Genomic DNA, 12092 nt, shown 5'->3' with positions numbered 1-12092 from the left:
GTGTGTGGAGTGTGAGTGTGGTGTGTGTGTGGACTGTGTGTGGGGTGAGTGTAGTGAGTGTGTGGAGTGTGAGAATGTGTGTGCGTGTGTGTGTGTGTGTCCAGGGAGCACGAGGACGGCTGCAGGTGTGCGCGCGGGAGGAAGACAGGGGCGGGGAGCGCCAGGGCACTCTGGGGGAGCCCTGAAAGCAGGGGGGCTCCAAGGGCAGCTTTGGATGCCCTCCCCACAGACCTGGCTCCCAGGAGTCCCTGGGTCCCTGCTTTCCGGCCACCCTGCCTCATCCCTGCTCTGTCACCACTAACCCCTCTGTGCTCATGTCTCATCTCTCCCTGCCCTCTCTCCCCTCCTCTCTCTTCCTCACCCACATCCCTCATATCTCAGCCTCTCCCTCCCTTTCTTGCCCTTGGCCTCTCCCGCTCCCTGGTCTCTCTCCATTTCCTCATCCCTCCCCACAGCCTCTCCCCCTCCCTCATTCCTGCCCATGGCCTCTCCCCCTCCCCCATCCCTCCCCATTTCCTCTCTCCCTCCCTCATCTCTCCCCATATCCTTTCACCCTCCCTCATTCCTGACCATGGCCTCTCCCTTTCCCTCATCCCATCCTTACTCTTCCCAAGTTCAGTTGCATCATAAATGGCTTAAGAGCACATTGGATTATCTGCGATTTTAAAATGGCATCTGACCAGCCTGTCCAGTGGGGCCTGCCTTCTCCATGTTGGAAGGCGCCCTTTGCTGGTCCCTCAGCCCTAATTCTGGGTCCGGTCCGGCCATCTGCTGCTGTGTGAAATTAGCAGGTCACTCTGACTGTATGGCCACGTCTGCATCTCCACGTCTTCACTGATAAGTAGGAGAAGGCGAGGCTGGCTGCACCACCTCTGCCCACTCTAAGATGGCAGGAGGTCTGGGGGAGCCCTGGACTCCACTTGGACCCCTTTGTAGACCAACCCCTGGGGGGCTGCATGATTCCCGCAGCCTCAGAAGAGGGGGCGGGTGGCTGGGAATGGAGGCGGAGGGACTGGTGTGTTGCAGCCTTGGGTGGAGGGGCCCAGCAGGTGACAGCCTAGTGGGAGTGGGGGAGGGGAGCCCCACAATCAGGTCGCCCCCCTGCCCAGGGAGGTGAACATCAACCCCAGTGCAGGAGCAGAGCCTGGCTGAGGGGCTGGGCGGCGGGGGCGGGGGGGTGCCTGCCACTCACCTAGCCCCGTGCCCGGCCCAGGTGGACGAGTACACGGTCTGCTGCAAGCAGGACCTGGGGGAGCTCATCATTATCCGCCTGCATAAGGAGCGCTACTCCTTCCTCCCCAAGAACTCCTGGTATTGCAACTACGTGCAGATCGAAGCCCCCAACGGCCGCGTCTACCACTTCCCCGCCTACCAGTGGATGGACGGCTATGAGACCCTGGCCCTCAGGGAGGCGACAGGTGAGCCCTCAGCACCCCACCCCTGCCACCAGGCCCCTGGCTCCCTCCTGGCCGTCACCTGCTGGGCCCGTCTTCACCCGCCGCCCTCACGTAGCACCCTCAGTCCCTGGTGCTCCAGGGCCCAGCTCGGGGCTGCACCCTGCGGGGACACAAATAGGGGGGCTCTGGGCCACCCTCAGGGTCTCAGGATCCTGGGTCTTAGCCGAAGGCAAGTGTGCTCTCCGCTAGCTCCCCTGCGGTCCTGCTCCTGACTCCCACGGGACGCAGCAGGATGCCTTACCACTGTCCCATCTGCTGCCTGTTCCCTTACGAAGCCCTGGGAGTTCAACAGAGCCAGCGGGGTCTCCAGCGGGGCACGGGATGTTCTATTGGAACATCCCAAGGCCTCCCTCCCTGCCACTCCAACGGACGCCTTACTTCTCCCCCAGGACTCACTGCTGCTCCCAAAGGGCCCCTTCATCCAGTAACCCGGGGGAGGGCCTGTTAATGCTAGACTGGCGGGGTGTTCTCTAGTGCCCGGTCAAGGCTGAGGCTGTATTCCCAGACACTCGCTTGCTCCCCTGGAAGAGGGACAGGGAGTCCCAGCTCCTCGTGCCCACCCCGGTCTGGTGGGCTTGGCTCAGCTTCCTAGGACGTGGCTGCTACATGGGGACTGCAAGCTTGTCCTCTTAGGTTCCCTTGGCTCCGCCCCTCAAGGTGCACAGGACCGGAGGGGGCTTGGAGTTCCAGCCGGCAGCTGACACCCCGCCCCCTGCACCTCTCATTTCCCTGGGAGCAGGGAGACAGGGCCTGAGCTGGGGAAAGAGGCAGAGGCAGAGGGAGGCAGGCCTGGGGGAGGGTGAGGAGACCCAAGGGGAGAGCTCCCCCAACTCCCAGCCCGGGCGGGGGGGGGGGGGAGGGGTAATGGAGGATCTTCCAGCGGTGGCCCAGTGGCCAGGAAGCAGGGGCAGGGCAGGACGAGGCCTGGTGCCGTGCAGGAATGGTGCTGGGTGGAGCGGCCGCTTACAACAGCAGCACAGAAAGCTTTCATCACGGCCCAGCCCTGGAAGAGTCCGGCCCCCACCCAGGGGTTGAAGCCCAGCTGGGTCCCGGGGTTGCACAACTCCAGGGGGCACTGTTCACCAGGGACACAACATGAGGTGCGGCAGATGGAGGAAGGAGAGGTGGCAAAGGGGGCCTCGAGGGAAGGTGACAGGGCTGCGGCGATAGGCACATGGCAGCCGGGGCTGCCAGCCAGGACGCTGGACAGAGACAGGCCTGGGTGTCCATCTCAGCGCCACCACTTACTCGCTGGATTCTAAGCCTCAGTGTTCTCCCCTGGAAAATGGGTCTAACCGCAGAGCCTACTTCATAGGGCTGATGCAAGAATCCAGGGACATAGCCTCTAAAAGGAATTTTAAAAGGCTTAACAACTCTTGGTGTGGCTCGTGGCTAGGGGGGCGTGTGAGTGGTCCCAAGCAGGCTGCCTTGGTTCAAATCCCAGCTCACGCTTTCTCTCTGTGTAACATTGCTTGTTTTCTCCTTGTAAAACGAGCACAACGGTATGGTCCCTTAGCTGAAACTTTTGGGGGTAGGGTGGTCTTGAAATTCAGATCTGGGGCACCTGGGTGGCTCAGTTGGTTGAGTGCCCGACTCGGTTTCAGCTCAGGTCATGATGTTGAGGTCCTGGGGTGGAGCCCCAGGTCAGGCTCTCTGCTGAGCTGGAAGTCTGCTTGAGATTCTCCCCCTCCTTCTGCCCCTCCCTCCACGCACACACTCTCTCATAAATAAATCTTAAAAGAAATAAATTCAGATCTCATTTAGAATAGGTATGTATATATACATCTATATCTATATTTTCCCATTTACACAGTCTATACATTAAATAATATATCCACCAGGGCACCCCCTTGCCAAATATTCTAATATTTCTGCAGAAAAAAAACAACACACCGATAGTTATGCCAAGTGAGTTCAGTAAAGACTGTATAGCTTCCGCTAAATTCAGAGCAGGTTTTGCGGACCAAGGAATTTGTGCTCAACTTGTGAAAAAGACAAGGTTGGTGTCTATCGTATTTTGGGTTTTGGAATTGTGGAGACAGGATTGCAGGTCTGTGACAGTCACCTGCTGGTTAGGTTGTTCCTGTGTGGATCGTTATTAATATAAGTAGACTCAGGATGCCTGGCTGGCTCTGACGTGAAGCCTCTGCCTTCAGCTCAGGTCATGATATCAGGGTCCTAGGATAGAGCTCCGAGTCAGCTCCCTGATCAGTGGGGAGCCTGCTTCTCCCTCTCCGTCTGTGCTCTCTGTCAAATGAATAAATAAAATCTAAACATGTATATTTATATATGTAGGAGAGCGTGTTTGGAAAGTGTCTAGTGCCTAGTAAGGGCTACGTGACTGACCTTCACTAATGTTTTAGGGGTCCAGAAGAGGGACTCCCTCCCGGCAGCAAGCCAGGCTCCAGGGGCAGAGCTAGGGAGAGGAGGGTGGTCCCTGACCCCTCTTTCTGAGTTTTTGGGAGGACATAGCCCTCCTCCCTCCCCAGCCCAGGGTAAGCCTTCCCAGTCCTTGTCTGTGGGCCGGCAGAGCCAGTCTAGAGGGCAGGAGCTGAATTCTGATCCTCGCTAAGTGGTCCGGGGCTGACAAGGCCAAGGTCAGACCTTGAACCTCCTCTGTGGTCTCCTTGCAGGAAAGACAAGAGCAGAGGACACGCTCCCGATCCTTCTGGAGCATCGACAGGAGGAGATCAGAGCCAAGCAGGACTTCTACCAGTGAGCGGAGGGCTGCAGGGTCTGCGGGGGACCAGGGGGCCGTGATGGCTTGGCCTTCCGTCCCTGCGTTGGCTGTGGGCACCAGGCCTCACCGACTCCCTTTTCTTTGCAGCTGGAGGGTCTTTGTTCCGGGCCTGCCCAACTACGTGCATATCCCCAGTTACCGCCCTCCTGTCCGGAGAAACCCCAACCGCCCCGAGTGAGGACCTGAGGCTGCCCTGGGGCCCCTCCCATGGTTGACCCCTGGGCTCTGCCCGCTCCCTGCGCTGCCCCGGACCCCGGGTGCCCCGCCCCAGCCCTGCACTCCTTCCTACAGGTGGAATGGTTATATCCCTGGCTTCCCGATTCTCATCAACATTAAGGCCACCAAGTTCCTGAACTCAAACCTCCGCTTCTCCTTCGTCAAGACGGCCTCCTTCTTCTTCCGCCTGGGGCCCACGTGAGTGTGCGCGGGTGGAGGGGGGCGCCCCTGTCCCTGCTCCACGCGCCTCGGCCTCCGCCGCAGCCCCAGAGCTCGCAATGGCCTAGGGAGCCTGGGACCCCCCAGACCCCTGGACGCAGGGAGGGCTGCCTGTGTGAGCGCCTCCCCCTCGAACCGGGTCCCCTAGGGCGCTGGGCTTCAAACTCCGCGGCCTGGTGGACTGCAAGCAATCGTGGAAGAGGTTGAAGGACATCAAGAAAATCTTCCCCGCCAACAAGTCTTTCATCTCCGGTATGGGGTGGGGGGAGGCGAGCCCGGGGGAGCCTGCGGTGTCCGGCGGGGGGAGCTGCGGGCGCGGGCCGGAGGCGGGACGCTCCATCGGGGCCGCGGTATGGGAGGCGCAGCCAGCCCCAGGCCCGAATGACCGGCTGGGCGGGCGCGCCCTCTGGCGGCTTCGTGGAGAATGCCGCCCCGGGCGCCGCGGGCTGCTCGAGGGGAGGCTGGGGCGGGGGGCTGGGGGCGGGGCGGGGGCTTCTCGGGTGTCCGTGGTCTTCCTCTGTCTCGGGTCTCAGGGACACCCGGCCACGTCATGACGTCCTCACGATCCCCCACCCAGAGTACGTGGCCGCGCACTGGACAGAGGACAGCTTCTTCGGGTATCAGTACCTCAACGGCGTCAACCCAGGCCTGCTACGCCGCTGCACTCAGATCCCGGACAAGTTCCCCGTCACAGATGACATGGTGGCCCCGTTCCTGGGCGAGGGAACGTGCCTGCAAGCGGAGCTGGAGGTGAGGCCCGATCCGCTGGAGATCCCTGGCCTCCCAGACTCCCTCCGTCCCCGGGCGTCCCCGTCTCTCCAGTCCCACCCCGCTGTCCCCAGAGTCCCACCAGCCGCTGTATTCCCCGCTCGGGTCCTTAGCCAATCGCTGCACCTGGGGGGCCTGGGCACTCTGCACCCAAGGCGGGGCTCGCAGGTGCCCCCTGCTGGTGCCTACCTGCCCCCCCCCCCCCCCCCCCCCCCCCCCCCCCCCCCCCCGCCATTGCGGCTCCCTTGCAGAAGGGGAACATTTACCTGGCCGACTACCGCATCTTGGAAGGCATCCCCACCATTGAGCTCAACGGAAGGAAGCAGCATCACTGCGCGCCCCTCTGCCTGCTGCACTTCGGCTCGGAGGGGAACATGATGCCCATCGCCATCCAGGTGCCTGGGGTGCAGGCCTGGGGCCCTTGAGCATGTTGCCAATGCGAGCGCCTGTGTGTGCCCATGCGTGTGTGCGTGCGTGCACACGTGGGCAGGTGCCCATTTACATAAGTGTGCGATCCCTGTGTGTGCATCTGAGAACACACGTATGTTTATACATGTTCCTATCTGTATGTGTGGCCCCATGTATAAGCCTCGGGCTGAGTCCCTTCTTGTCCCTACGTGCATACAACTTCGTCCTGCCCCTGTCCACCTGTCTGCCCATGAGTGAACTTGGGTCTCTGGTGCTGTCCTTGGTGCATGCAGGGGTGTGTAGAGTGTGCCTACTCTGTGCATACATGTGCAGAGCTGACAAGATGGGAATATGCTTGGTTGCTTGAGCTTGTCTCTTTGGGTCCGTTCCCTCATTTATTTGTTAAGCCAACACCTGCTGTGTTCCAGACCTCTGCTGGAAATACTGAGCTAATCAGACTTAGCCACTGCCTTGAGAGTGGCCTGGCAGGAAAGGGGATTGAGGTGCTATGTTCCCAGAGGTCTCCACCAGCGTCATGTCCAAATTAGAAAAAGGCATCTCTTGCGCGGGGGGAGGGGGGACAAGCCAAGCCCCAATGCTCCTGGCTCATTAGTGGAACAGCGTAGCCAGGATTTCAGTTACTCTCTTTGCCCCAGAGGGCTGGTACCCTTGTGCAGTGCACAACTTGTACAGCTGAATAGGGCAGCTGTGGGGTTGAAATAAGGAAAACTTCTCAGAAGAGGCAACTTGCAAGCTGCTTCTTGAATGAATGGGAGCTGCCAGGTAGAGAGAGGGAGGGGGAAAGGGACTACAGGCAGAGGGGACAGCAAGAGCAAATGTGAGGAGGGAGGAAGGGCCCTGGTGTGTTCAGACTCTTCTCTGCCTCCTTCCTGCAGTGGGGGCTGTGTCTGTGTGTGTTTGTGTGTGTGTGTGTGCCCTCACCTAACTCTCCCTCCTTCCCTATCCCTAGCTCAGCCAGACCCCGGGGCCCGATTGTCCCATCTTCCTGCCCAGTGACTCTGAGTGGGACTGGTTGCTGGCCAAGACATGGGTGCGCTACGCGGAGTTCTATTGCCACGAGGCCATCTCCCACCTACTGGAGACACACCTCATCGCAGAGGCCTTCTGTCTGGCCATGATAAGGCAGCTACCCATGTGCCACCCCCTCTACAAGGTACTGGCTGGGCCCCAGGCCCCCCTAGAAAGGCACCTGGCTCTCTCAGAGCTCAGGGGGTACCCCTGGTAGACTTGGGGAGGCAGCTGGGCACCCACAAGAGAGGGTTTGGGGTGGGAACTTCCCAAAGTGATAGGGTCTTGATGCTGTACAAGAGGGGGGATGATGCTGAGGTCCTTTGGGGCTGACTGTGGTCCTCTCTCCTTGCTCCCTCTTGCAGCTGCTGGTCCCCCATACCCGGTACACCATCCAGATCAACAGCATCGGGCGGGCCCTCCTCCTCAACGAGGGGGGGCTGTCTGCCAGGGTAAGACTTCTGCCCGCACCCCAGCAAGACCTTTGTTGCCATTCTGGGCGTTGCCATTAGACTTAAAGCAAGATTTCCCACTTGCCTTCAGATCACAAGGGGAACGGTGGGTGGGGACCGGGGTATGTGGGTGCTGTGCCCACAAGGGTGCAGAGTGGTGCTGGCCAGGAGCATGGGAGTTCATGGGGCCGGCTGTGGGAGCATGTAGTGGGCTCTGTGCGAGGCAGGTGTGATCCTCAGAGTGGGGACCCTGCCAGGACCCCACTGGCCTCAGCGGCTGCTTCTTCCCACCCAGGGCATGTCTCTGGGCCTGGAAGGCTTTGCTGAGGTCATGGTGCGGGCTCTGTCAGAGACAACCTATGACAGCCTCTACCTCCCCAATGACTTCGTGGAGCGCGGGGTCCAGGACCTGCCGGGGTATTACTACCGCGATGACTCCCTGGCCGTGTGGGATGCACTGGAGAGGTGAGGCCGGGCTGACAGGTTGTGGCGTGCAGGGTGGACGGCCTGGGGGGTGGGAGCAGGCACGGGAAAGCTTTGAGGACCGGACCCTGGCTTGGGGCTGAGGCCACCTCCGCGCCCCACAGGAGGTGCCCAATTGCAGGGAGGGGGAGGTCTGGAGCGGCTGAGTCTGGGCCATCCTGGGGCGGAAGGCGGGGGAAAGCGCTGCGGGGGGAGGTGAGGATCCAAACTGAGGCCTGTCCCCTGGTCAGGTACGTGACAGAGATCATCACCTACTATTACCCGTGTGACGCGGCTGTGGCGGGTGACCCGGAATTGCAGTCCTGGGTGCAGGAGATATTTAAGGAGTGCCTCCTAGGGCGTGAGAGCTCAGGTATGGGCCTGGGCGCTGGGCACCTGCACGGACCTGGGAGTAAGGGGTGGGCCCTTCCAGCTGGTGGTGGAACATGTCTTGCTGGGGGCCGAGGGAGCCAAATCTTGGAGAGGCAAATCCTCAGGGAAGGAAACAGGGCTGCCAATTGGCCCCTGTGGGAGCTCAGGGGCTGTGGGGCAGGGTCATCTCTGGGGATCTTGGGGGGTCCCAGTTCCCCACGCTGGAAACAAACCTTCGTGGGGCGAGAAATGGGGTGTGAGCTCAAACTGAAAACGGTAGAGTGTGCTGGCAACCGGGGAGCTGGTGGTTTCTAGGATGGCTGCCGAGCATCCTAAGGTCATGCTGCTTGGGCACCACTCAGCAAATATTTAGTGAGCATCTATGATGTGATAAACGCTGGGTACTGGGAGGCAAAGGGAATGAGACAGGAGAAGGGGTCTGCCCTCAAGTCTCAGGGCTGGTCCTCTCAGTAGACGGGCAATCATGCTGTCTTAGGACTGCTGTAGTCCGGGGCGGGGGGTGGATGGGTGGGGTAGGGGTGCACTAGGAGCCCTGGGGAGGCACCTAACCCAGCTGGAGGAGGGTGGTGGGTGGAGAGCGGAGGGTAGCAGCATGCTAAGATCTAGCTGAGATCTAACATCCGGGCTAACATCTGGCTAGGAGCTGCAGGGTGGGGAGGTTAGCCAGCAGGTGTTAGAGGTGGGGTTGAAGAGCTCTGATGGGAAGCCAGAGCGGGCAGAGGGAGCTGCGGTTGCTGCCTGGGAGGTCCCTGCATCTGAGCTGAGGCTGGAAGTTGGCCAGACTCTATGGGGCTAAGCTAAGGCTGAAGGCAAGAGCAGGGCAGGTGGCAGGCCTGGTGAGGGAGGCTGGAATTACCCTGACCACCAGAGGGCGCCGTCGAGGAGGTCCACAAGGAAAGCAGATTTGTACCTGAGACTGTCATGTTGCTGGGGAGTCAGGAGACAGTTCCCGAAACTGCTGTGGTGTCCAGAGCGGGGTGACAGGGGCCTGGCCAGGGGGCAGTTGTGGCAAGGCAGAGAATTCCGGAGCTGCAGGGAGCGAGAAATGACAGGATTTGGTGACTGGTTGGGGTTTCGTGGTGGGCTTGGAGGGAGGGGCCAAGGACCACTGCCAGGTTTGGGGCTGTCGGAACTGGGTGGAACTGGGTGGATGGTGTGTGTCATGCTGTGAGCTGGGGGCCCGGAAGGACGAGCTTGGGGAGGATGACAATGGGTCCGGTTTGACTGTGTTAGGCTTCTGGAACCTGGGGACAATGGGAAGGAGAATCGAGCAGCTTGGTTAAGTGTGGGACCAAGAAATCCACCTGGCATGAGTGCAGAGACTCGAAAGAATGTGTGTGTGTGTGTGTGTGTGTGTGTGTGTGCACGCACGCACGTGCGTGTGTGCAGTGTGGGTGTGGATGAGGGACTGTGCTGGCTCAGGGCAAGAAAGCTGGGATTCCCCCAAAGCCTTGTACGCCCGCCCCCGAGTCCTGGGACCAGAAAGCCCCCACTAAGGGAGCGGCAGTAAAGATCCCAGGGCCCCACCTCCACCTCAGGCAGCTCTGGAGGACATGGCCAAGGCCATTTGGGTCCACCTCCCAAGACTTGTGGGCTGGATGGGATGGGGTAGGGGGGTGGGACGCTGGAGGGTGGGGCGTTGTGGTCACAGGAGGGCCAAGCAGGCAGAATGAGCTCAGGACCCCGAAAAGGCAGCTAGGAGCGTTGGCTGGACACGGTGCAGGGAACGGGTGGGGGTGTCCCGGCTCGTGGGCGCCCTCTGCCGGCCTCCAGGACAGGGGCGGGACCGACGCTGCCAGGCCTTTCCCCGCCCCCCAGGCTTCCCTCAGTGCCTGCGCACGGTGCCAGAGCTGATCAGATACGTCACCATAGTCATCTACACCTGCTCGGCCAAGCACGCCGCTGTCAACACAGGGCAGGTACCGGTCCTCGCCAGCCCCAGCTCCAGCCCGCGAACCCAGCCTCTGCCATCAGCCCTACTCAGGCCTCCGCCCAGCTCCCAGCTTCAGTCCCTAGCTCAGTTCAGACCCCAGAGTCCCGAGGGTGCTGTCTGACCCAGAACCCTACCCCCTTTGCCATCCCCCCTCGCCCCCGTCCAGCTGGAGTACACCGCCTGGATGCCCAACTTCCCATCGTCCATGAGGAACCCACCAATGCAGGCCAAGGGGCTGACCACTCTGGAGACATTCATGGACACGTTGCCCGACGTGAAAACCACGTGCATCACCCTGTTGGTGCTCTGGACACTCAGTCGGGAGCCCGACGACAAGGTGCCCCGGGGGCCTCGGGGTGCAGGAGGGGGTGGGGTTACTCTGAGCACCGGCAGGGAGAGGGCTAGGGGCGGGGGGCGCCTGAGCACAGGCGAGGGGGTGTCCAGCCCGGGAGGCAGGGGGAGAGCGGCGGCGGCGGCAGGGGCGAGGTGGAGGGGCCCGGGCTGGTGGGCGGCAGCTGCCCGGTTGTGTGCCCGCAGCGGCCTCTGGGCCACTTCCCCGACATCCACTTCGTGGAGGATGCCCCGCGGAGGAGCATGGAGACCCTGCGGTGCCGCCTGGCCCAGATCTCGCACAATATCCGTCAGCGCAACAAGGGGCTCCCCATCCCCTACTACTACCTGGACCCGGTGCTGATAGAGAACAGCATTTCCATCTAGGACCGCTCCCCTGCCTCGCCCCTCCTGCCTGCGCCTGTTTTCAGAAAAAAAAAAAAAAATCACTTGGCACAGCGCTGAGTCTGTCCATGTGCCGGGCCATTTACCGGGGGCGAGTGGAGGGGTGCCGGCTGGGACGATGCTGATCACCACTGCGGGGTCCAAGTAGGCTCAGGGCCCCAGCGCCAGTCCCTGGTCTGCCCCGATGTCCCGTGAGATCCAGCCCAGGATGCTCTGGAAGGCAGGGATACCCCGACCCCTGGCTCGCCCTGAAGTTCTGGGAGATGGCAAGGTGCTCCTGGGGATGGCAGGAGAGAAGCCTGGGACACTGCACCCCACCACCCTGGGCCTTGTCTTTCAACCCCAAGCGATTCTGGTTCATCTTAAGTGCCCCGGCCTCGGGGCTCAGACCTCCCAGGACCCCAGCCCACCAGAAAATCTACCCACGGACCAGCATCACCTGAGCCCTGCCCACCTAGGCACCCAGACCACCCAAGACCAGTCCAACTTGAAACATAAACTACCCATCTACTCAGACAAAAGACCATCCTGAGCCCAGCCTACCAGGAACCTAGACCACCCAAGCCATGCTCACTTTGAAACCCAGCCATCCCTAAGCTACTACGAACCCGTAATATCCTACTAGGAACCCGTAACACCCTACACCACAGCCCATCACCAAAGCCTACATCCCTCCAGGCTCAGCACACACAGGAGCCCAGCCTGCTAAGTGCACCCTCCAAGTAACCCGTCCCCAGGATCCCTTCCTCACCCCTACCCACTCTTCTCGAACCTGAGAATCACCCCCTTTCGGCACCCCCTGGGCCTTACTTATGGTTTCATCGCTGACTCCCCGGAGCTGCACAAGGGCTTGGCAGGTGGACTTGACCTCAGGGAGTGAGTCCACCGGGTCTGTCTGGCCTTTGGCGGTAGGTGGGGGGGGGCAAGGTTGGGGGCACCTGCATGGTGGTGGTGGGAATATTGGGCATCCCGGCACTGAATTCAAGTTGACCTCCCCTCCAAACTCCGTAAGCCCAGAGTTGCCAGTGCTCCCGTTAGCTCCTTTCCTCTGGTGACCCTGCTTATCCCCCCAGGTTTGGTGCTGGCTCGCCTGGCCACTGTCGGCGGCAGCATGTTGGGCCGAGCAGTCGACGATGACTGTGGGGAGACATTCAGTGAGCTCCCCAGGGCAGCAGAGACCCGTACATGGGGGTGGGGTGGAGAGAACAGAGCTGAAACCCAAGGGGGTTGGAGTCTAAACCTGGGGGTCTAGAGGGCAGGAGACGGGCGTGGCCACCTCA

The 12092-nt window shown here is 61.1% G+C and overlaps 1 protein-coding gene across 1 annotated transcript in view; it reads left to right on the top strand.

The window, feature by feature from the left end:
* LOC111161187 (arachidonate 12-lipoxygenase, 12R type) overlaps nt 1–10808 on the top strand; it is an 11565-nt gene extending 757 nt beyond the window's left edge. Inside the window, exons 2-15 of the mRNA XM_022524756.1 lie at nt 1214–1418; nt 4091–4172; nt 4285–4371; nt 4489–4611; nt 4781–4884; nt 5210–5382; nt 5652–5795; nt 6779–6982; nt 7203–7289; nt 7585–7754; nt 8003–8124; nt 9963–10063; nt 10244–10414; nt 10615–10808. Of these exons, the coding sequence (XP_022380464.1) occupies nt 1214–1418; nt 4091–4172; nt 4285–4371; nt 4489–4611; nt 4781–4884; nt 5210–5382; nt 5652–5795; nt 6779–6982; nt 7203–7289; nt 7585–7754; nt 8003–8124; nt 9963–10063; nt 10244–10414; nt 10615–10794 (1953 nt within the window). The 3' untranslated portion in view covers nt 10795–10808. The remainder of the gene's footprint in view (nt 1–1213; nt 1419–4090; nt 4173–4284; nt 4372–4488; nt 4612–4780; nt 4885–5209; nt 5383–5651; nt 5796–6778; nt 6983–7202; nt 7290–7584; nt 7755–8002; nt 8125–9962; nt 10064–10243; nt 10415–10614) is intronic.
* Nucleotides 10809–12092: the final 1284 nt, after the last annotated feature.

Source organism: Enhydra lutris, unplaced genomic scaffold, assembly GCF_002288905.1.
Source record: "Enhydra lutris kenyoni isolate GAN:26980312 unplaced genomic scaffold, ASM228890v2 scaffoldscaffold82, whole genome shotgun sequence".
NCBI classification, from domain to species: Eukaryota; Metazoa; Chordata; class Mammalia; order Carnivora; family Mustelidae; genus Enhydra; species Enhydra lutris.
Note: the sequence above shows the minus strand (reverse complement) of the source record. Positions and strands in the feature narration are given on the sequence as shown.